A 25,802-nucleotide genomic window follows, 5' to 3' on the forward strand; every position below is an offset into this window, starting at 1 on the left:
GATTTTTAAGGAAATACGTTTTTCCTACAGTTTTGTGTCATAACTATGCAAATAGTAATTTTATTTTAAATTGTGGTAGAATACATATAACAAAATTTATCATCTTAACCATTTTTTTTTTATTGATGTTTTAATGGTTTCTAACATTGTGAAATTTTGGGTTGTACATTTTTGTTTGTCCATCGCCATATATATGACTCCCTTCACCCCTTGTGCCCACCCCCCACCCCCCACCCCCCACCCCCCACCCCCACTGCCCCTGGTAACCACAGTCCAGTTTTCTCTGTCCATGTGTTGGTTTATATTCCACATATGAGTGAGATCATACAGTGTTTGTCTTTCTCTTTCTGGCTTATTTCACTTAACATAATACACTCCAGGCCCATCCATGTTGTTGCAAATGGGATAATTTTGTCTTTTTTTATGGCTGAGTAGTATTCCATTGTATATATATACCACATTTTCTTAATCCAATCGTTGGTCGAGGGGCACTTAGGTTGCTTCCACTTCTTGGCTATGGTGAATAATGCTGCAATGAACATAGGGGTGCATAAGCCTCTTTGGATTGTTGATTTCAGGTGCGTTGGATAGATTCCCAATAGTGGGATGGCTGGATCATAGGGCATCTCTATTTTTAATTCTTTGAGGAATCTCCATACCGTTTTCCATAGAGGCTGCACCAATTTGCATTCCCACCAGCTGTATATGAGGGTTCCTGTTTCTCCACAGCCTCTCCAACATTTGTTGTTTTTTGTCTTGGTGATTATAGCCATTCTAACGGGCGTGAGGTGGTATCTTAGTGTTGTTTTGATTTGCATTTCCCTGATGATTAGTGATGTTGAGCATCTTTTCATGTGCCTATTGGCCATCTGTATATCTTCCTTGGAGAAGTGTCTCTTCATTTCCTCTGCCCATTTTTTGATCGGGTTGTTTGTTTTTTTGTTGTTCAGTTGTGTGAGTTCTTTATATATTATGGAGATCAACCCCTTGTCAGATGTATGTTTTGCAAATATTTTCTCCCAGCTGATTGGTTGTCTGTTCATCTTGATTCTGGTTTCATTTGTCTTATAAAAGCTCTTTAATCTGATAAAGTCCCACTTGTTTATTTTTTCTTTAGTTTCCCTAGTCTGGGTAGGCATGTCATCCGAAAAGATTACTTTAAAACCAATGTCAAATAGTGTGTTGCCTCTATTTTCTTCTATGAGTTTTATAGTTTCAGGTCTCACCTTCAGGTCTTTGATCCATTTTGAGTTAATTTTTGTGAATGGCGATAGCACATGGTCCACTTTCATTCTTTTGCATGTGGCTGTCCAGTTTTCCCAACACCATTTATTGAAGAGACTTTCCTTTCTCCATTGCATGTTCTTAGCACCTTTGTCAAAAATTAGCTGTCCGTATATGTGTGGTTTTATTTCTGGGCTTTCAATTCTGTTCCATTGATCTGTGTGTCTGTTTTTGTACCAGTACCATGCTGTTTTGATTACTATTGCTTTGTAGTATGTTTTGAAGTCAGGGATTGTGATGCCTCCTGCTTTGTTCTTTTTTTTTAGGATTTCTTTAGCTATTCGGGGTCTTTTGTTGCCCCATATAAATTTTAGTATTCTTTTTTCTATTTCTGTGAAGAATGTCATTGGGATTCTGATTGGGATTGCATTGAATCTGTAGATTGCTTTAGATAATTTAGACATTTTAACTATGTTTATTCTTCCAATCCATGTGCATGGGATATCTTTCCATTTCTTTCTGTCATCGTGGATTTCTTTCAATAATGTCTTGTAGTTCTCATTGTGTAGGTCCTTCACCTCCTTGGTAAGATTTATTCCTAGGTATTTTATTCTTTTTGATGCAATTGTAGATGGTATTATCTTTTTGAGCTCTCTTTCTGTTAGATCATTATTAGCATATAGAAATGCAACTGATTTTTGTAGATTGATTTTGTACCCTGCAACTTTGCTGTAGTTGTTGATTGTTTCTAATAGTTTTCCAACAGATTCTTTAGGGTTTTCTATATATACAATCATGTCATCTGCAAATAGTGAGAGTTTCACTTCTTCGTTACCTATTTGGAGTCCTTTTATTCCTTTTTCTTGCCTAATTGCTCTGGCCAAAACCTCCAGTACTATGTTGAACAGGAGTGGTGAGAGTGGGCAGCCCTGCCTCGTTCCTGTTCTCAGAGGAATGGCTTTCAGTCTTTCCCCATTGAGTATGATGTTGGCTGTGGGTTTGTCATATATGGCCTTTATTATGTTGAGGTACTTTCCTTCTATTCCAATTTTATTGAGAGTTTTTATCATAAATGGATGTTGTATCTCATCAAATGCCTTCTCTGCATCTATTGAGATGATCATGTGGTTTTTATTCTTTGTTTTGTTGATGTGATGTATCACGTTGATTGATTTGCGGATGTTGAACCATCCCTGCGTCCGTGGTATAAATCCCACTTGATCATGGTGTATGATCTTCTTAATGTATTGTTGTATTCGGTTTGCCAATATTTTGTTGAGGATTTTTGCATCAATGTTCATCAGCGATATTGGCCTGTAATTTTCTTTCTTTGTATTGTCTTTGTCTGGGTTTGGTATCAGGGTGATGTTGGCCTCGTAGAATGATTTAGGAAGTGTTCCATCTTCCGCTATTTTTTGGAATAGTTTGAGAAGGATGGGTATTAAATCTTCTTTGAATGTTTGGTAAAATTCACTGGAGAAGCCATCTGGTCCTGGACTTTTATTTTTTGGGAGGTTTTTGATTACTATTTCAATCTCTTTACTTGTTATTGGTCTATTCAGATTCTCCATTTCTTCTTGGTTCAATTTTGGGAGGTTGTATAAGTCTAAGAATTTATCCATTTCTTCTAGATTGTCCAATTTGTTGGCATATAATTTCTCATAGTATTCTCTTATAATCCTCTGTATTTCCATGATATCCGTTGTAATTTCTCCTCTTTCATTTCTAATTTTATTTACTTGAGCCTTTTCTCTTTTTTTCTTAGTAAGCCTGGCTAAGGGTTTGTCGATTTTGTTTATCTTCTCGAAGAACCAACTCTTTGTTTCATTAATCCTTTCTACTGTTTTTTTGGTCTCAATTTCATTTATTTCTGCTCTGATTTTTATTATTTCTCTCCTTCTGCTGGCTTTGGGCTTTGTTTGTTCTTCTTTTTCTAGTTCTGTTAGGTGTAATTTAAGGTTGCCTATTTGGGCTTTTTCTTGTTTGTTAAGGTGGGCTTATATCGCTATGAGTTTCCCTCTCAGGACTGCTTTTGCTGCATCCCATATGGTTTGATATAGCATATTATCATTTTCGTTTGTTTCCAGATAGTTTTTGATTTCTCCTTTAATTTCATCAATGATCCATTGGTTGTTCAGTAGCATGTTGTTTAATCTCCACATTTTTGTCACTTTGCCAGTTTTTTTTTCATGGTTCATTTCCAGTTTCATAGCCTTATGGTCTGAAATGATGCTTGTTATGATTTCAATCTTCTTAAATTTATTAAGGCTTGCTTTGTTTCCCAACATATGGTCTATCCTAGAGAATGTTCCATGCGCGCTTGAGAAGAATGTGTAGTCAGCTGTTTTTGGATGGAGAGCTCTGTATATGTCTACTAGGTCCATCTCGTCCAGTTTTTCATTTAAGTCTACTATTTCTTTATTGACTTTTTGTCTGGATGATCTATCCATTGCTGTAAGTGGGGTGTTAAGATCCCCTACTATTATTGTGGTGTTGTTGATTTTTCCTTTTAGGTTTGTTAATAGTTGCTTTATGTACATTGGTGCCCCTTTGTTGGGTGCATGTATATTTATAAGTGATATGTCTTCTTGATGGAGTGTCCCTTTTATCATTATATATTTCCCTTCTTTGTCTTTCTTAACCTATTTTATCTTGAACTCTACTTTGTCTGATATGAGTATGGCAACACCTGCTTTCTTTTGTTTGCCATTAGCTTGGAGTATTGTCTTCCATCCTTTCACTCTGAGCCTGTGCTTGTCTTTAGTGCTAAGATGTGTTTCCTGAAGGCAGCATATTGTTGGGTCTTGCTTTTTAATCCATCCTGCCACTCTGTATCTTTTGATTGGAGAGTTCAATCCATTTACATTTAGGGTAATTATTGATATATGAGGGCTTAATGTTGCTGTTTTGTCACTTATTTTCTGATTCTTTTGCATTTCCTTTGTTTCTTGTCCCATTTGTTTTGGACTGCCAGTTCAGTTTGGTTGTTCTGTCTTATGACTCTTCTAGTTTTCTTTTTGTTTATCATATGTGGTTTTGTTTTGATTATTTGTTTAGTGGTTACCTTGAGGTTTGGGCAAAAAATCTTGTGTATAAGATAGTCCATTATCTGATGGCCTCCTATTTCCTTGTACTAAATCAATTCAGTCGCTTTCCTCTTCCTCTTCTAAGTTTTTCTTGTTATACCTTATTCTATCTTGTGTTATGGCTGTGTGTTTACAGTGATGAGGTTAAATTTATTTTTGGTGAATTTCTTCCTTTGATCTTTGAATTTAGTATTTAAGTGGTTACTAACCTATTCCGGTAAAGATCTACTATTTTTCTGAGTTTGTCTACCTACTTTTCTCCTTACTCCAAGCTTTGTATTCCCTTTCTCTTCTTTTTTTCAGGCCTGAGGGCCTTCTTGAGTATTTCTGGTAGTGGCGGTCTCGTGGCCATGAACTCCCTTAGCTTTTGTTTATCTGGGAGAGTTACTATTTCTCCATCATATTTGAAGGATATTTTTGCTGGATAGAGTATTCTTGGCTGAAAGTTTTTGTCTTTTCAGTATTTTGAATATATCATTCCAGTCTCTTCTAGCCTGTAAAGTTTCTGTTGAGAAATCCGCTGAGAGCCTGATGGGAGTTCCTTTGTACGTTATTTTTTGTTTTTGTCTAGCTGCCCTTAATATGGTTTCTTTGTCGTTGACCCTGGCTAGCCTTACCACTAGGTGTCGTGGTGAAGGCCTGTGTCTGTTAATATATATAGGTGTCCTGTTGGCTTTGCTTACTGATGTTTCCTGCTCCTTCCCCAGATTTGGGAAATTCTCAGCTACTATTTCCTTGAATAGGCTCTCTGTTCCTCTTTCCCTCTCCTCTCCCTCAGGAATACCTATAATTCTTATGTTACATTTTCTAATAGAGTCAGATATTTCTCGGAGTCTTTCTTCATTTCTTTTTAGTCTTAGTTCTCTCTCCTCTTCCATCTGGAGTATATCTGTATTCCTATCCTCTAAGGTGCTAATTCTTTCCTCCATATTGTCAGCTCTGTTCTTTAGAGATTCCAGATTCTCCTTTATCTCCTCCATTGTGTTCTTCATCTCCATCAGCACTGATTGGTTTTTCTTTATGATTTCAATCTCTTTTGTGAAGAAACTCCTAATCTCATTGAATTGTTTGTGTTGTCTCGTATTTCGTTGAGTGTTTTTATGATAGCTATTTTGAAATCTCTGTCATTTAGTTTATGGATTTCTGTGTCTTCGGGGTTGATTTCTGGGTGCTTTTCATTTTGTTTCTGGTCTGGTGATTTCATATATTTTTGCATTGTGGTTCCTGTGTTGGTTTTGTTTTTCCTCATCCTGGAAATCTCTGGTTGCAATTTCCACCTGCCGCCACTGTCTGGTGGTAAAGGGCTGTGTAGTCTAAGCCCCCTGTGCTCTGCCCCGTTTTTTCTGCTGCGATCCGCAGTTTTGTTTTTTTTTTGTTTTTTTTTTCCCCCGCTGTGATCCACGGGTCCGTCGTTTGATCAGGTCTGCCGCGGATCGCTTGGTCTGGTCTGCCGCGGATCGCTAGGTCTGATCTGGTCGGTTGAGCTGCAGACTCCGGTTTGCGGGGAGGGGGGAGCTCTCTCTTTTGCCCTCTGGGTCCCTGACGGGGGAGGCTTCTCGTTTGCCCCTCTTTATCTGCTCTCTGGGGTGCTCAGATGTTGATGGTAGCCCTGTGGCTCCTCTGAGTCCTCTGTGCCGGAGTTCCCCACTGGCTGAGAGAGTCCGAAGAGCCACGGTTTCCCCGCCGAGGGCCGCCCCTCCCCCCTCTCTGGGAGCCGCGCGGACCGGGATCGCTGATCTGATGGGGAGGGAGAGGAGTCCTCCTTACCTCTCCCCACTTCCTCTGGGGCCCAGCACGTTCTGCTCTCAGATGTGTGGCAGTGTGGATCCCTCCGCTCTAGCTTTTCACTGTCTGGGATTCCGTTGTTGGTCTGTGACTGTTCCTTTTGTTGTATGTTATCGGGGGAAGAGTTCACGGGAAAGCTCACTCCGCCATGATGCTGACGTCACCTGCCTCATCTTAACCATTTTTAAGTATACAGTTCAGTGACATTAAGTACATTCACATTGTTGTGCAACCATTACCACCATCCATCTCCAGAACTGTTTTCATTTTACAAAACTAGAACTCTGTACCCAGTAAACAACTCCCCATTGCCCCTCCACCCAGCCCCTGGCAACCCCCATTCTAGTTTCTGTCTCTATGAATTTGAGTACTCTAAGTACCTCATGTAAGTGGAATCATCCAGTATTTGTCCCTTTGTGACTGGCTTATTTCACTTAGCATAATATACTCAAAGTTCATCCATGTTATAGCATGTGTCAGAATTTCCTTCTTTTTTAAGGCTGAGTAATATTCCATTGTATGGATGTACCACATTTTGTTTATCCATTTATCCATCAGTGGACACTTAGGTTGCTTTCATCTTTTTGCTGTTGTGAATAATACTGCTATGAACATGGGTGTATGAATATGTCTTTGAGATCTTTCTTTCGATTCTTTTGAGTGTATACCCAGAAGTGGAATTGCTGGATCATATGGTAGTTCTGTTTTTAATTTTCTGGAGAACTGCCGTACTGTTTTCCACAGGAGCTGTACCATTTCACATTCCCACCAACAGTGCACAAGGATTCCACTTTCTCCACATCATCACCACCGCTGGTTATTCTCTGTTTTGTTTTGGATAATAGCCGTTCTAATGGGTGTGAGGTCAGCAAATATTACTATTTTTGAAGTCGGTTAGTTTTACTGATTGTGATTTGACAGGATTTTGAAGAGGTTAGTTGCCTGAAATATATAAATGTTACATGGGGAAAAAAGTATGTTTTCAGACACTAGAAAAATCATATTGCCAAAACTGAAAAGAAATAAAAATAATATCTGATGTTTATATTATAATTAAATATATTGCTTTTCTTAAAATTTAACAAGGGTAATTTTTTAAAAGCAGTCTTAAAAGCTATTGAATCCCAGTTGACTATAAGATTAAATGCATTTATATTAAGTATAATAGAATTGCCCTTGTTGAATTTTAACTTTTAGTGCCCTGTGATTTCTTTTTCTTTTTTATCCTATACTTGGGCAGTAGTGCTTAAAAGCAAAATAGTCAACCAAATGAAAGTAGTCAAAATAGGAAGTGATTGTTATTTAAGTATTATGCTCTTTTGATAGATTTTCCAAAATATATGTCATCTTAACAGAAACCATAACTCGGGGTTGCTATTGACCCCCTGTCTTGAAAGAAACAAGGTAGTATTCTCGTTCAGTTGGAGTTAATACTTAATACCTTTTGGATTCTGAGAACCTCACCAGTTTATGTAGGACCCGAGTCCTTTTTGGTATACAGTATTACTTTGAACTTTAGAGATTTGATATCAGCAACATAGTTAATGACCAAATAATCTTCTTGGAGGGAGTCTCCTTGTCTTAACTTTATTTCATAAAATAAGTAATGTGAGAGAGTTTTATGGAAATGAAAGACTTCACAGCAGTTGAGGGAACGCCATTCTTTTTGCACAAGGAGAGGGTTTTCTCCAAGATTTTTGTTTGACATTGAGTCTTCTGTCTTGGTTTCTGTATATTTATTATATTGAGAACTCCATATAGCCTGTGAATTTTGAAGAACTCCAGGCAGAACTTGGCTTCAGTGACACTTTGTAGACTTTCTGTCGGAAAATGCCCTGCTCCCTCTTTCTTCTCTTATTAGTTACAGTATAACCTCAACTCCAGTTAACATTTGATCTGTCAAGATCTGTCCTTAGCTAGGAGAAAGGAAACAATTTTTAAAATTTTGTTTACTCTGTCATTGAGCCAAAGAAAACAAGAGTTAAGGGCCATATATAAAAAACTACTTAATATAGGTGTTTGCTGACTATGTCATGTTCTCTAAGAAAATTGATTGAGCTGCTGCTATCTTCTGGTGTGAAAAATACCAGGGGGAATGGGTAAGCTCAGAGTCCTTGTCTACAGAGACTTAGTAGCCTGTTTGGTGAAAATTGAAAAACAAAAATAATAATAAAACCTTATACACTAGCAAAAAATTACAGCACTGGATATTTACTCAAGTGTTTCTGACTGCTAGAGAGTTAAAGTTAATTTCACTAGCTTTTTTTTTTTTTTTTATAATTTTATTTATTTATTTTTTCCCCCAAAGCCCCAGTAGATAGTTGTATGTCATAGCTGCACGTCCTTCTAGTTGCTGTATGTGGGACTCGGCCTCAGCATGGCTGGAGAAGCAGTGCGTCGGTGCGCGCCCAGGATCCGAACCCAGGCCGCCAGCAGCCGAGCGCACTCACTTAACCGCTAAGCCACGGGGCCGGCCCTCACTAGCTTTTGAAATGAAAGCTGGGAACATAAAACTTACAGAATAAAATTTACTACATAGAACAAATATACTTCATTCAGATCAGTATTAAGGCCAATTAAAGAGTGGTGGGAAATGGGAGGAGGGAAAGGAGACAAAGACGGCAGAGGGATGTGTAGACGTCTGTGAGTTGCGGTGACACCTGCTGTTATGGTTATATAAATTCTGAGTCATCACTTATCATTACTCTTCTTAGAAATGCTGATTAGCTGGCAGTTACTGTTCCTATCTTCATTGCCCCAATTCTTAAGCCATTTTCAGTAACATTATCAGAATAGCTTTGTGGCAGCACTTGCAACTTAGATTCTAGCAGCATTTCTCTGAGAGGTGAGATCCGGCAAAGGTCTTACAGCCCTTGGGCTAGAACTCTCTACCTTGATCCACAATTACTCTTATTTTTGTTTTTATTATTATTATTTTTTTGTGAGGAAGATCAACCCTGAGCTAACATCCATGCCAGTCCTCCTCTTTTTGCTAAGGAAGACTGGCCCTGAGCTAACATCTGTGCCCATCTTCCTCCACCTTATGTGGGACGCCATCACAGCATGGCCTGACAAGCGGTGCGTCGGTGCGTGCCCGGGATCCGAACCCCGGGCCGCCAGCAGCGGAGCGTGCACTTAACCGCTACGCCACGGGGCCGGCCCTGTTTTTATTATTTTAACACATTTTTAAAACTTAATGTTTATTTTAGTTTAATACCTGTATATGATTTAAAAGTAAACAGTACACAAAACTTATAATAAAAGAGCACCCTTCTGCATTCCCAATTCCCACTGTCCCAGAAACATCTGCTTTCAACTTTTTAAGCATTTTCTTCTGGTATTTTACTCCACATTTCTAAACAACATGCTTATATGTACTGCTGTTTCCTGATTTGTTTTCAGTTTTAGTTATCTGATGACTTCCTACTTTAGAAGATGAGACTTTAACTTTTACACCTGTCTCTCTTTTCCTCTCCTCTCCTCTCAACATAGTTATGGTAAGATATTCAGTGTTCACATTGTTATGATTATATAGATATGGTTCAAACGAAGTCAGTAGTATATTTTAGTTACGTTTGCTTATAAAAGCATTTTGTTTTTCCTGGAATTAAAAAGTACCTTTTTTCTTTTTATTTACTTGATTTTTTTTTAACTTATCGCTAATTAATCTTCAGTCTCTGACGGCAGTAAAACTCTCAAACATGTCAGGTAACTATCAATTCGTTTTCTTCTCGGAGATTTACCTCTAGAAGTCCTCTGTCCCCCTGCTTTAATCTGGACTGGCTGTTCTTTAGGCCTGTTGCATTGCTGTTGTCCTGGAACCACTGTCATGAGAATTTCTTTCACCTCTTTCTTGTTTTGGATCGCAAGTCGAACTCTCTCGATTTACTCCGCTTTGATGAAATGCTCTTTCTTTCTAAGAAAGAGTAAAGAGGTGTCTTTTGAGACGTTGCGCATCTGAAAATGTTTTCCGTCTATCCTCACACTTGTTTGATAGTGTGGCGAAGTATAGAATTCTCAATTAGAAATTATTATCCTTTAGAATTTTAAACACCTTGCTGTTGAATAGTCCAATGTGTTGCTGTTGAGTAATTCAGTAGCGTGGCTGTTGAATATTTCAATGCTTCTTTCTCTTGATTTTTTTTTTTCCTAGAAACTGTAGGGTTGTGTCTCTATAGTGTTTTTTTTATGTGAGGAAGATCAGCCCTGAGCTAACATCCGTGCTAATCCTCCTCTTTTTTTGCTGAGGAAGACCGGCTCTGAGCTAACATCTATTGCCAATCCTCCTCCTTTTTTTTTCCCCAAAGCCCCAGTGGATAGTTGTATGTCATATCTGCACATCCTTCTAGTTGCTGTATGTGGGACGCGGCCTCAGCATGGCCGGAGAAGCGGTGTGTCGGTGCGCGCCTGGGATCCGAACTCGGGCCGCCAGTAGCGGAGCGTGCGCACTTAACCGTTAAGCCATGGGGCCGGCCCTGTCTAGTGTTTTGAAGTTGTGTGCTTAATGTGCCTGATGTGTGCGTTTTCCATTTGTTTGATGGGCTTTTTCCATCTGGAAACTTGTCCTTTGTTTTGAGTTTGTTGTTGTTGTTGTTATGTTTTTTGCATTATTTCTTTGATAATTTCTTTCTTTTTCTGTGGTCTTCTGGAATTCCTGCTAAATGGATGTTGAACATCCTGGATGGAGCCCCTCTCTCTTTCCTCCTTCCCGCCTGTTAGCCTGTTTCCAAGCACTTTTCCTCTCCCAAACCTGCATTTGAATGACTAATATCTGCTCCGCAGCCTGTACCCACCTGTTGGTACTCCCCAGATTCCATCTTCGGAAAGGATATCAAGGCTTTTTGTCTGCAGGGTTTTCACTCTTGGAGATTCATTTCATTCTACTTCAGTGAAAATTTTAATTTGTTGATCTTCTCATTTCAAATGTGTCTATCCAGACTGGAAGTGATATGTATTGTATGTTTCATCTTCTTATAAAAGAAATTTCAGTTTCTAACTTTGTCATTTTAAGGACTCTAAGCACATAGTGAAGTCATTAACTTTGACTGTGATTATTAGGAATATAACAATTAGTAAAGGCCCAGTTCTATAGCTGTGTGTTTTTTTGTATATGATTTAAAGTCTTAATGCAAGATTTATATGTTTTATCAGCGTTCCCACACGCTTCCAGATCAGTTTTAAATTTAAATGCCAAGTTTGGAAAAACTTTTAATTGCTTATAATAGGGATATTTTTTGTTCCATATATATATTTTAATATATTTATATGTATATATTTAATGTAATTATATATTAAAATTTTATTAGGAGCCTTTTCTGCTCTCGTAAACACTTGATTTTATAATAAATACGTTCTCACTGACTGAAAGTTATCTATTAGGTTACACACCAAAACTTGTATATGGAAACAAGTGTGGCTTTTCAATTCATTAATTTCATTCAAATAATTTATTTTCATTACATAAATTTTGCCAGGTGAGAAGCTTAAGTGCATTTATATAGATAAAGGTAGTCGGAGTACAAGAGGATGAGCTATTAAGGGAAAGCAATATGCATTTCTCTATTGGCTATTTATTTATGTATTTATTTATGTATGTACGTATGTAAGGAAGATCGGCCCTGAGCTAACATCCATGGCAATCCTCTTCTTCTTTTTTTTTTTTTTTCTGAGGAAGACTGGCCCTGGGCTAATATCTGTGCCCATCTTCCTCCACTTTTATATGGGACGCCGCCACAGCGTGGCCCGACAAGCGGTGCATCGCTGCGTGCCCGGGATCTGAACCCCGGGCCGCCAGCAGCAGAGCGCATGCACTTAACCGCTATGCCACGGGGCCGGCCCCGAATTGGCTGTTTATTTAGATACAAGCTATGTGTTTTTGTGCATTGTGTTAAAAAGTGGAGGAATTTGATTTCTGAGACTGTGTGTCTATTAATCATCTTTTTATATTAAGAATAACATTAGTTATTAAAGAAGTAACACACCTTTTGTGTGAAGTAAATTGTGCTAACTCTGTCTCCCCAGTTACAGCTGTGAACTTAGAAGAACATAGACCCCTGAGCAATGTGAAAAAAATGGATATAATAAAACCTGTGGACTTTACTCAGTGGTCAGAACTGTGCAGCCCTGCTCACACTTTATCTGAAACCTGTTAAACTTTGCCTCAGATGTGAAACTAAAGCAGCTGAGTAGGAGCATAGATGATGGCTTTGTCCAGAGACTAAAGACAGCTGACGTGTTAAAAAACAAAACCAGTGCTCTGAGATTGTGTAGTAATATAATAATGCCGCCATTTCGTGGAGTCCCTTCTTAGTGCTGGGCATATCACGTGTGTTCTCTCCTTTACCCACTCCTGTCACTTCTCTCTTTTTAATGGAGAGGAAACTGAGCAGGGAAGGTCATTGGTTTGTTCAGGGACTCATGATAATAAGCATGAAGTTGGGATTCAAACCAGGTTTATAAGAGTTTAAATTCTGTAATTTTTTCACTGTACTATATTACTAGAATTTGAAGGCATCCTCTTCTGGTAGGATGGCACAGAAATGATGTGTTCAAAATAGACCCTACTCTTTGGGCCGGCCCCATGGCTTAACTGTTAAGTGCGCGCGCTTCGCTACTGGCGGCCCGGGTTCGGATCCCGGGCGCGCACCAACACACCGCTTCTCGGGCCATGCTGAGGCCGTGTCCCACATACAGCAACTAGCAGGATGTGCAACTATGACATACAACTATCTACTGGAGCTTTGGGGAAAAAAAAAAAGGAGGAGGATTGGCAATAGATGTTAGCTCAGAGCTGGTCTTCCTCAGCAAAAAGAGGAGGATTAGAATGGATGTTAGCTCAGGGCTGATCTTCCTCACACACACACACAAAAAAATAGACCCTACTCAGTCAAGAAAACATTGTTACTTATACTTAGATTAAGAGATAAGGAAAAACCTTGGTTTAATAAAATTTAAATTAAAGACTTTCCATTGAAAATGGTTTTTAAAAAGTTTTATCACTTAGAAACCCAAACTCCAGGTATCAAAAAATTCAGTTGAGGGAAGCATCTCATTGTTTAGTGCCAAGAAGATAAAGTGTTTCTATTTGTGAGTGTGTTTTGGCCAGGGGTTAATGTGAAGATTATTTCATTCTACAGGGATTTGGTCACTGTATTAGTTTTCTGTTGCTACTGTACCATATTACCATAAACTTAGAGATTTAAAATGATACAAATGTATTATCCAGTAGCTTCTGTAGGTCAGAAGTCCAACATGAGTCTCACTGGGCTAAAATTAAGGTGTCAGCAGGGCTGCATTCCATACTGGAGGTTCTGGGGAAGAGTCCACTTACAAGCTCATTCTGAGTGTTGGCTGAATCCACGTCCTTGTGGTTGTGGGACCGAGGTCCCTGTTTCCTTGCTGGCTCTCTGCCTAGGGCCACCCTGAGCTTCTGGAGGCCTCTCTCCTGTCCTTGCATGTGGCCCCATTATCTCAGGAGCCATCAACAGCTTGTCAGATCCTTCTTATGATTGAAATCTCCCTTCCCCTCCTGCCGTGTCTCTTGGACTGACTCTTCTGTCATCTTCTGCTTTTATTTTTTGTGAGGAAGATCAGCCCTGAGCTAACATCCATGCCAATCCTCCTCTTTTTGCTGAGGAAGACAGGCCCTGAGCTAACATCTATTGCCAGTCCTCCTCCTTTTTTCTCCCCAAAGCCCCAGTAGATAGTTGTATGTCATAGTTGCACATCCTTCTAGTTGCTGTATGTGGGACCCGGCCTCAGCATGGCCGGAGAAGCGGTGCGTCGGTGCGCGCCCCGGATCCGAACCCAGGCCGCCAGTAGCGGAGCGCGCGCACTTAACTGCTAAGCCACGGGGCCCGGCCCTGTCATTTTCTGCTTTTAAGGGCTCATGTGATTACATTGGGCCCACCTCAAGAATCCAAGATAATCTCCCTATTTTAAGGCCAGTTGATTAGTAACTTTAATTCCATCTGCAGGGCAGTACCTAGATTCAATGAATAATCAGAAGATGGGAATCTTAGGGGGACATTTTTAGAATTCTCCCTACCACAATCGCTTCTAAAATAAAACTCTTTTTTTTTTTTAAATGTTTTATTTATTTTTTTTCCCCCCCAAAGCCCCAGTAGATAGCTGTATGTCACAGATGCAAATCCTTCTAGTTGCTGTACATGGGACGCGGCCTCAGCATGGCCTGAGAAGCGGTGCGTCGGTGTGCGCCCGGGATCCGAACCTGGGCCACCAGCAGCGGAGCGCGCGCACTTAACCGCTAAGCCACGGGGCCGGCCCTAAAATAAAGCTCTTAATTGTTAGCACGTTCTGTCTGCAGTTTAGTTGTTCACACTTTTAGCAATGCAAAGTAAAAATGATTGCAGGAAGGAGTAGCAGGGTGTAACCAATATCTCATGCTGTCTTTTTAAAGCTAACATTGTCTTTTATCCTAAACACTTTTTTCTTGTTATAAACTTATATCTTTGTAATTAAATCACTAAAGACATTCATTTATAATTTTTATTCAAATTTTTTGTTATTTTGAGACATTTGTCTTTGATAAATCAGAGCGCTGTTTTATATAGTCTTGATATTTTGGGTGAGGCTTTACCCCTACTATGCAACTCTGGTTTCTTATTTTGGAATGTAACTTTTTCTCAGATTTGCTTTTGTCATATTCTTGTTTGGATATATTTCTTATAAACATGCAGATTCACATTGGTGTGAATTCTATCCAGATATGTTGGAAAATATTTTAGTTCTTTAAGTATTAAGAAACTTGGAATTATGACGAGGAAAGCAGATTTTTCACTGTAATTCTGGGGCCAAAATGTGAAATGTACGTATTTTTACTTTTAGAATAGCATTATTGGAATAATTATACCTAATTACACATATATAATAAAGTCATCAGCTTAATACAATTGAAGATAGATATAAATTAAGCTAAATAGCTAATATGTTGCTATTCATGTATCCCAGTTACATATATTCAAACAGAATTTATTTAAATTGGGATATAATTTGATTCCAGTATCTTCCTTTCAAAAGTAAATCACTCAGATATTGTCCATGTGATATCAATGCCTTCCATTATATTATTTCTTTAAAAGCATGAATTGAATAACCTTTCTAGTCCTGTGTTCAGAGTCCTGTCATGAAAATTTGCAACTTTTCTCCCTTCTCTGTTAAAGAATGTTTTTGTTAATGACAAAAAGTTATCATTCCTGTGAGTCAGCCCTTTTATGCTTTGCCAAAGCACCTCATAAATGCTCACTGGATTCTCACTGTTCCATGAGGTAGTTAGGGTAAGCATTCTCATCCGTAGGCGTAGTTAAGGGCAGAGATATCTTGTCTGTTCATGATTGTGCCAGGAGGTCTTACATTTTGTTTCCTTTAATCTTCAAGAGGACTGATTACCACTCCCTCCCCCAGATCTCCCTACTCTACCTTTATTTTCTTTCTAGTGTTCACCATTGTCTGAAATCACTAAGTTATTTCCTTGTGTACTGATTGTCTTTTCCATTAGAATGTAAGCTCTGTGACCCAGGGACTTTGTACCACGAGTACCTAGAACAAGGCCTGGCATGGGGTAGGCATTCATGACTTGGCCAGCACTACATAGCTAGCAATTAGCAAAGTCAGGATTAGAACCTCTGTGTTTTTTACAGCAAATCTTGAGGCCTTGTTAGTGTAACTACCCCTAATGCAGTGCTCTTATAGTTTGTTGAAGTAGTGTTTTGATTAGAGGCTTATGATCAGTTATGTGAGTGTTGGGTTTTGATTTCCCATATAAACAGGGCCTACATGTGTTTGTTGATTGACTGTGATTCTGGATGGTTCCTTTGGCATTACTGGGACTAGAACACTAAAGCAGCATTGGTAATAGACTGTTGCTTAGCAATGCTATAATCATTATTTTAAAAATAAGATAACAGAGGAGAGATTCTTCTTATTCATTTGAACCTTTATAAAAAGTACTCATGGAGTTTCTTAGGACATTAGAGGTAGGACGAGATGTTCCATGATAGTACCAGCCATTGTGTGAAAGCATTTCCCATGACTCGTTCAGGTCTTGAGCCTCTTTAAGCCCCAGAGAATGTGGTGGGACATCTCCTGCTGCACAGACACTTGCACGGCATTTAAAAGATTGGAGGTATGGAGGGACTTAAAGAACGAGGCTTATCAAAATGCCATCTGATTTACAGACAGCACTTTTTTCAAAAGCTTTCATAAAGAAGTCTTGTTTTTCAGGTCTGCTTTGTGTTAAAAAAAAAATTTTTTTTTTCTATTTGTTGTTTTATAATTATTTATCACCTACCTCCTAGTCCCTGGTGCTTGTGTAATGTTTAGCACATGGCAGCTTTTCAGTAAATTTATTGACTTACCCTTAGAGTGCAACTTATGTTTGCAGAAAACATCTTCTGCAGATATGGATTGATATGTTGGATTTTTTTTTTCTTAAGGCTTTAAGACTAGAGATAACCACCCTATGAGTAGATTGTCCAGAAGTTTGTTATGTTTCTTTTAGTTTGTTTCAGGACCTCTCATTTCATTTTCTTGTTATAGTTTTATTGAAGTGTAGCTGACATACAGTAAATCTAAGGTATTTAAAGTGTACAGTTTGATACATTTTGACATATTTTTACACCCATGAAACCATCACCAGTGTCAAGGTAATGAACACATTCCTCACCCCTGAAAGTTTCCTTGTGCCTATAATCCCTCCTTTTTTTCCCTCCCTGCACAAGTTAAACATAGAACTACCATATGATTCAGCCATTCTACTTCTGGGTAGTCACCTTAGAGAAATGAATGCATATGTCTGCCTTAAGACTTGTGCAAGAATATCCCAAGCTGGAAACAACCCAGATGTCCATCAGCAAGTGAATGGATAAACCAATTGTGATATATCCATACAATGGAATACTATTCAGCAATAAAAAGGAATGAACCATTATATTTAGTTTGAGTTGAAGACTACCATATTTGAAACAGATTTGTTTGTTGCATTTTGCTTTGTTTGTATTAAAATTGATTTTCATTCTTTTAGCATATCCCCCCAAATGGAGGAAACTAGCATAATATTAAGAAGTTAGTTGTAGATGAACTATAAAAGGATGTAAGTTATGTTTGGATAATTAAGGGTTGATTATTCCTCTGAAAACTTACAGTCAAAAATAGTCAGTACAGTTTGTTCTGCCACAGGATTTGTTTCTGTAACACCAAATTGCCTGTTCACGATTGGTACATAAGAAATGGTGTCACTGATGGTTGTGTGGGTTCATATAAGATTTTTCATAGGCAAGGGGGGTGGAAAGAGGGAGCAGAATTAAAAAGGAAAGGAAGAAGCCCTCAGATTGGCTGCTGCACAGACAGAAATTGTTTCAAGTGTAGTTTAAAAACAATTAAGATTAGTTCCTGGAACAAAAAAGAAACTAGTTCCCTCCCCAGCCTTGGTCAGCTCCTGGAGCGGTGTACTTCCTTCAGTGCCTGCCTTAACAGCCTCAGTCTGCATTGTTTTAGTGCTTGCAGATCTGCATTTCTACTTTATTTCTGTTAATTGTTATTATTTCTTGAGGCAGTCTCTAACCCTGCTAAATTGCTTGCCTGAGTTATCCAAGTTATCTCCTGAGGAACCAACTGTTATTTTTGTTGGACTCTGGTTACAAAGTTGCATAAATTTTGAGAAGTCTGTCCCAACCCTAATTTTACTCCCTTTATTTTATTTTTATTTTGCAGAATGAGTAATTTTTTTCAGGAACGCATATGTGGCATTCTAACCAAAAAGCCCCTGAATGTTCAAGTAATTTATTTTAAACGATTTTCTGGAAATGTTTTGTTAAAAATGTGTTTCTTAGTATTTTTAGCTAATGCTTACATCTTGCTTGCTATGTGTCTGATGTTGTAAGTGCTTATCAAAGATTAGCTCATTTTATCCTCATAGCAGTGCACTTTGATGAGTCTGGTATTATCTTTATTTTCTGAATAAGAGAACTGAAGAACAGAGAGAATGAGTAACTTGCCCAGGGTCACACAGCACAGGTAGTCTGGTTCTCTAGACTGTGCTCCTGACTACTATGCTACATTGCCTTCTGCACCATGTTGAATATAATAAGTTAGATTTTATTATGATCTTCTTGTGTAAGTCAAATTGTTGGTTTTACACAAATTAAAACCTTGTCAGCATTAAATATGCAAGTGAAAAGAGTTGTAGTGAACACATAAGGACAACATAACAGCTTCGTCTATTCAAACTCCCCCCCACCCCGCCAAAGGCGCAGTAGATAGTTGTATGTCATAGTTCCACATCCTTCTAGTTGCTGTATGTGGGACGCGGCCTCAGCATGGCCTGAGAAGCGGTGTGTCGGTGCACGCCCAGGATCCGAACCCGGGCCGCCAGTAGCGGAGTGCGCGCACTTAACCGCTAAGCCACGGGGCCGGCCCAGCTTCGTCTATTCAGAAGCTGGGAAAATGATGTCAGATTTAAACACTGCTGAAATTGTGTTAATAAATAGTTGTTTAGAAGTCTTCATTTCATTTCGTTCAGTTATTTATGGTTTTAAATTTCTTCTTAGGCATATCACACCTGAAAAATTTTATGTGGAAGCTTGTGATGATGGAGCAGATGACGTACTCATCATCGATCGTGTGTCCACAGAGGTTACCCTCTCAGGTATTTTATAGCCGGATTTAGAAGTGTCTGAGAAAGATTTTATACTTAAGTTGCAATAATTAAAATAAATTAATCAGAAGTATGTCAATGTGTGAATCTGAGTGTCTTCTTATAAAATTTTAATTCTTGCTGCCTCATTTGATTTTTATGCATTAATTATATGCTTTCTCCTGTTTTATGAAAAGGAGAAATGATCTTGAAAATTTTAGGTAGCATTTTACTATCTGTGAGGATTTAAAAACATAGTTATTTCTGAATTTGTTCCCTTATCTGTACTCTTAACAGGATTGGTTTTGTTGATATCTGTGTTCCTTTCTAGCTGTAAGATTTAAGGTATTTGAGTGTAGCAAAGTTGTTTTAGCATTAAGTTTGTGGAATTTTAACAGCTTTTGGTTTTGGAAATATTCATGACTGTGAGGATAATTTAATAAATGAAAGATAATATATACATCACTGACTAAAACTTGTGTTTTAGGCAAATGATGTTCTTAAGCTTTATCTATCTTATCTATCTATCCAGTTATATTTTGGTTTTGCTTCTCTGCGGTGTGAAAAACAATATTTTTTTCAGTTGTGTGGAGCACTGATTTCTCACCAGATTAATTTGAAATAATTTTGGTGACAAATTAACATACTATGTGATACCACATTTAGAATTTCATATTTCATTTGTTTAAAAATTTACCTCTAGACAGTTCTATATTTTTTTCTTAAGTATAGTATTTGAGTAACCCTAAAGTAGGTATTCAATAAACAGTAAATATCCTTTGAATGGATAAGGTGAAATATGAAAATATTTTCCATAGGATAGTAAAGTGTTAGAAAGTTATGACTATAAATTTCCATTTCCTTTGTTATCTGGTTGTTCTAGTAAGTATCATGTAGTTTTCCTTTGACCAAATGTAATTAGAGCTCTGTTTTAGTTTGATAATTTGGCATTTCCTATGTCTGTTGCTTCGTGGCTGCTCTCTCAAGATAGCCTGTTTTTAACTAGTGTTAGTGCACTTCTCCTCAAGTTTAATCACAGTACTTCTTTATCCTGTATTGATACAACCTAGTGTCTTATAAGCTTTGTATGGATGTAATATTTTCAATTATTTTTGACCTTCAGTGACATTTTATTTGTAGATAGAGATTGCAGACCCATTTGAGTGGACAAAGCTGAAGGTCATGGATAGTTTGGATGTCATCACATGTCACAATCATCAGTAGACACAGGAAGAGATACTTTGACTGAAGCCGGTGATGATGAGGGGCTGCCTCACTCACGCTTTCTCTGCTGGTTTCTTTTTACCAGAATGCAGACCGTTGCCACAGAAAGAGGGATTTTTTTTTTCCCTGAAAAACTAACATATGTTCTTAGGAATTATAGTTTTATTGCTGTTACATTCCAGTTAATATAACTTAAAGGTCTATCAGTGTTACATTTAAGTTTATCACATGATCTCACTATATTCAGGATTTTCTCTGAGCTTTTTCACTGTGCTGCTAGTCCCATTTTTCATGTGAATTAATTGTGGCATAGCATAGCTAAGCAAAATGAATTATTGAGAGAAACAGAAGTGAATTTTAGATGTAATTCAGAATTAATTAATTCAGAATAACAGGAGTGCTTTAAGAAATAGGACTTTGGTTTATGGCAGTGTTTCAAAATGAGTTCCAGATGATAATTAAACTGTGACTGAAAGAAAAATTTGATAGCCACATAAATTTGGGAAACCTTGAATTAAACAGTGGAACAACTTTCTTTTACTGGAGGCCTTCTCAGAGCCTTTATTTTCCGCTGTGCATTGTGACTCTTTCTGGGAGAGGGAATAGAGGTAATCCAGATGTAGCAAAATTAGCTTATTTGACTGGAAGACTTTACCTCCTCCCCTTTTGGGGCATTATTCCCTAAACTAGTGTGTTACAAAATATGTTTTGTGAAACACAGTGGCTTAAAGTTTAACAATTGTGAAATGAACCCTGTAATCTAAGATACTCTTATTAATAAAGGTATTATTCATAAAATCACAGTTATGGTGATGCCTCACTACATACCTGTATAAATTACTATTAGACACGAGGAGGAGGCTTTTCCTTCCTCCTTCCTCCCTTGGATCTTTGCCTCCATTTCCCACATTCTTAGACTGGATAGGTAAGTGTTTTTTTGCTTTCCACTAATAGCATGTAGAGATTAAAATCTTGTCTCTACCCTCCCTTTCATTTACTTTCTAATTCTCTTAAAGGGATAGGGACTTAGTTTCTGGCAAGACATCGAATAAATTTGGTTGAAACTGACGTTAGAAATAACCCGCAATTTACCTGATGAGGATGCTGAAGCATGTTACTTTTGGCATCATATTCTAGACAGGCAGAGACCTTTATATGTAATGTGGACATCTTTATTTTATATTCTGCCCAAATTAATGAAGGAATGTTGCTTTCTTAGAACAAATTATACATATTGATTTAGTTGAAGTAACTATTGAAATCAAACTAAATTTCTTTCTATTGGTGAGCTTTTTCTGTGTGATTTTTCTTTTTTCTTTTAAAGTCAAGAAAGATATTCCTCCTTCAGCTGTCACAAGACCAATATTTGGTATACTGGGCACAATCCATCTGGTGGCAGGTAAGAAAAAATAAACTAAGATGAGTAAAGAAGGTACTTAAATTAACATGATTAGAATATAAGATGAAGGCATACTTCATATCATGCTTTAGGAGTAAATCTGTAGGTTAGGTATTTGTCATTAATTTCTAAAAGTGATATACCCCAAGTGGCAAGTGGTTAAATTTATCAGCCTGAGGTTCTATTAAAAAAACAGTTTTGTTTTTGGTTTTGGTTTTGGATGTAGCAAAATTAGCTTATTTGACTGGAAGACCTTACCTCCTCCCCTTTTGGGGCATTATTCCCTAAACTAGTGTGTTACAAAATATGTTTTGTATTGTATAGAGTTGAAATCTCTAGTCAACTAGACATTTTTCATAAATTCTAAGAGTATTTAAATAAAAATTTTAATGCATTGATAGATCAGAATATTCTATACCTTCAACCCCACTGTGGGGTTGAGTATGACATAATGCATGTTGGAGAATGTTACCTGCTTCTCGGTTCTTAAGAAAGTGATTTTGTTTGTCTAAATTTCATTTCATCGAACTTTAAAAAAATTCCATTGTATTAGGCACTGTGCTAGATGCTGAGTTATAAAAGATGCAAGTCCCTTGTGTCCTGCAGTTTACAGTTTAGTGAGAGAGGCATTTAAGTAGTAAATTACTGCAAGTACAATTACTTGTCTCCTAGACAAGTTCTAGGACAGAGATGTATATAGGCACTTGTGGGTTGATCTTGAATAGAGCTCGAGGATTAATTTAGTGGTCAAGGTTGACCCTGTTTTATTTGTGGGGGCAGTGGCCAGGAGCAGAGTTTTGTGCATGGTGCTGTGATGGCTCCTCGATTCCAGACTACTCATCTTTGTCTACTCGTCTTTGCAGTAAGCAGTCATACTGCCCCAGCACACTTCTCTACCATTTAGAATGACATGAAGGACATAGGAGTGGTGGTGTAGATGGGACATTGTCCTGCAGTGGTTACATCTCATGACCTGTGATGACTTAAACTGCACATTGGGAAATGCATTAGCGGAGGCCTGGGTGCCTTGCAGATGACAGAGAGAGAGGTGTTTTCTGTCTCTACTTTTCATCTGCTAAGATCACTCTTTTGGTTACCAAAAGCTTTTGCTTTTATCTTTTTGGGAAAAAATTTGACCTTTCAATAGGAATTTTTCTAAATAAATGCTGGTCTTTCTATATGTAAATTATAAGATTGCTTAAAAATAAAGTATGGGCCTTTTATTATATGGCACAATACAGTCTCATTCTGCTAGCCTTTAGAGTTTAAACAATAAGCACTGCTACTTTTGTCTTTAGAGTTGCCTTATTTATATTTATGTGTGTTTGGCTTTGCTTTTTGTAGGTAATTATCTAATTGTCATTACCAAAAAGACAAAAATAGGTGAATTTTTCAATCATGTAATCTGGAAAGCAACGGATTTTGATGTCCTTTCTTATAAGAAGACAATGTTGCACTTAACTGATATTCAGGTAAGACATGGAAGCACTTACTAATTGCAAAAGCCAAAAGTGTACAGTGGGGGATGGAGGAGGGAGGTGAAATACAAAGAATGTTTGACGGAGTTCTTGTTTTTTTTTTTTTTTTTTTTTTTGTGAGGAAGATCAGCCCTGAGCTAACATCTGTTGCCCATCTTCCTCTTTTTGCTGAGGAAGATTGGCCCTGGGCTAACATCCATGCCCATCTTCCTCTATTTTATATGTGGGACGCTTGCCACAGCATGGCTTGATGAGCAGTGCGTAGGTCCGTGCTCGGGATCCAAACCTGCAAAGCCTGGGCCACCGAAGCAGAGCGCACGGAGTTAACCACTATGCCACTGGGCTGACCCCAATGATGGATTTCTTTTAAGCCTAATTATTTAAGCAACTCATAGAGCAAGGTCTATATACCTTTATACCTAGCCATAAAAATGCATTTTTTTTTAAAAAAATCCTTCATATGTTTCATTGCCTTTGGTGTGTTTTTCTTTAAAACTGACTCAATTCTTAAATTATGAAATTTCATATGGAGAGAAAAGGACAAATAGAAAATGCATATGTACTCAACACCCAGGTTTAACTTCATATCCTTTTTGTAAAGAAATAAAACATCAGATACCTTTGAAGTTCCACTCATCCCATTTCATTCCCTCTTTCCTCAGAAGAATAATTTTCTTCACTGTTACCACATGTGAATATAAGAGTGTGTATATATGTTCAAAAAGTCCTCCTTTTGCACGATTCCTACATGCATGGATTTCAGTTACCATGGTTTAGTTAATATCAGTCCTCTGACAACATGGTTTAAATTTTGGTTAACACGGTATATTAACTAAAGAATTAGCCCACCAAAGATGAAAGTGCAAAGAAACAAAGTGACAACTCTAGAATTGAAATTCGAGTTGAATGTTAATGGGATATAGAATAAATAGCTGACTGTGAGAATACTGACACTGTTGCTGTACAAGAGACTCTAGATATGCAGCAAGAAGTCTTAGTAAAGGTGAATTTATTGACATTAATGTTGAAGCGGTTGTGATGAAAAGGTTGAAGATATCCCAGGGGAAGCAATGCCAGCAACAAACTTCACGTTAAAGGAATTCTCGGAGGTATTTCATGACTTTGAAAATGCAAAGGATAAAGTGATAGAAGCTGGTTCAGACTTAGGTGTATGATAATTTGCCAAGGTATGAAAAAGATACTCTGCATCATAAGTTACATGATAGGAAGGCAAATACTGTTCAAGCTACTCTTGATAAATTTTTTATAAGAAATAAAATATTTTAATTCATAATATTTCTGTTTTAAATTACAGTGTACTAAGTAAATACAAATTTTGCTATTTTTCATTTCCCTATACATTTATAACTTAGAGTAGTAGAGTTTTTAATGTTTTGATAAAAAATTTGTAAAGGTCATATAATAATTGTAATTTTTCCCATTGATTATTTAGATAGTTTAGGGTTATTAACATTAAGATAGCATGGTCATTTTTACAGTCACACCCTACCATGCAAAATGAAGACTGCCTGTATTCATAGTCAAATACTATCTATTTTTGCTTGAAGTATTTTTTAAAACTTACATAAATGGCATTATCCTGTTCTAAGTTTTGAAAATTGCTTTTTTTTTTTGGTGAGGAAGATTAGCCCTGAGCTAACATCTGTTGCCAGTGTTTCTCTTTTTCTGCTTGAGAAAGGTTAGCCCTGAGCTAACATCTGTGCCAGTCTTCCTCTATTTTATATGTGGGTCTACGTCTCAGCATGGCTGCTGGTGAGTGGTGTAGGTTCACACCTGGGATCTGAACCAGAGAACCCGGGCCACCAAAGCAGAGGCTGCTGAACTTAACCACTACGCCAGGGGGCCAGCCCTGAAAATTACTTTTTTAAGTCAACATTATGTTTAGAGATTTACACCTATTGAGTGTTGATTTTCTAATGTAATTTTATTTACGGTGTTTGCTTTTTAAAATTTTTAAGTTGTATTTTTACTTCCAAGATTACAAAAATATTTGTTTCTAAAAGAAAACTTATAAGACATGTAACTTACCTGTGATAAACAGTAAAAAATTAGTCCTAGTGCTACTGTCTTATTGACTAAAACTGTAGGATATGCTTTTTATACTTTAGTTTATTTATTTTTATTTTTTTGAGGAAGATTGGCCCTGAGCTAACATCTGTTGCCAATCTCCCTCCTTTTTTCCTTCTTTTCTCCCCAAAGGCCCAGTAGGTAGTTGTATGTCATAGTTGTACATCCTTCTAGTTGCTCTATGTGGGACGCTGCCTCAGCATGGCTTGATGAGCAGTGCGTAGGTCCACGCCCAGGATCTGAACTGGCGAACCCCAGGCCACCGAAGCGGAACACGTGAACTTAACTGCTGCGCCACTGGGCTGGCCCCCATAAGTTAGTTTAAATTTACAATTTCTTTTTTACTATACGTGTATGTTAATATATTCATTCTCTATGAGACATGATATTTTAAGGCAATAAAAATGGTTATATTCATTTAATAGCCCAGTAATGTGTACTTGAACAATTTCGTCTTGATTATTACACTTTGGTGTCAGGCTATGTAACTAATTTTAGCATTGCTTTGCTTGTACCTATACATATGCTTTGCTTGTACCTTTTGTTTTAAAAAAAATATTTCTGAGCCCAAATTAAAGATTTTGTGGTATGTAGATTTGTAACACGTAGATTAACATGTTAATCATTCGGTAATCATTAAACATTACCACACATTAACAATTATTTTTTAAAGCAAGGATAAAAACAAATGTCAATTTTGGTATTCATTGGGAAAGCCAGCTAAAATAATTTTTAGCTGTTTACTGGACTTTTCTTTTTAATCTTTATTTTTTTAAAAAAAGAATTCAATTTTACTTCCCATCCAGCCCAAACCTGTAGAGTTTTTTAAGAATGAGGATGGTATTATTCTCTTGTTATTTCCTCTC

At 37.6% G+C, this 25,802-nt stretch overlaps 1 protein-coding gene across 1 annotated transcript in view; it reads left to right on the forward strand.

The window, feature by feature from the left end:
- Window positions 1–25,802, forward strand: part of SACM1L (SAC1 like phosphatidylinositide phosphatase) — a 70,818-nt gene that overhangs the window by 5,684 nt on the left and 39,332 nt on the right. Inside the window, exons 2-4 of the mRNA XM_004419600.3 lie at window positions 18,662–18,759; window positions 21,296–21,370; window positions 22,715–22,842. Coding sequence (XP_004419657.1) covers window positions 18,662–18,759; window positions 21,296–21,370; window positions 22,715–22,842 — 301 coding nt within the window. The remainder of the gene's footprint in view (window positions 1–18,661; window positions 18,760–21,295; window positions 21,371–22,714; window positions 22,843–25,802) is intronic.

Source organism: Ceratotherium simum, chromosome 5, assembly GCF_057802395.1.
Source record: "Ceratotherium simum simum isolate JZ-2026a chromosome 5, ASM5780239v1, whole genome shotgun sequence".
NCBI classification, from domain to species: domain Eukaryota; kingdom Metazoa; phylum Chordata; class Mammalia; order Perissodactyla; family Rhinocerotidae; genus Ceratotherium; species Ceratotherium simum.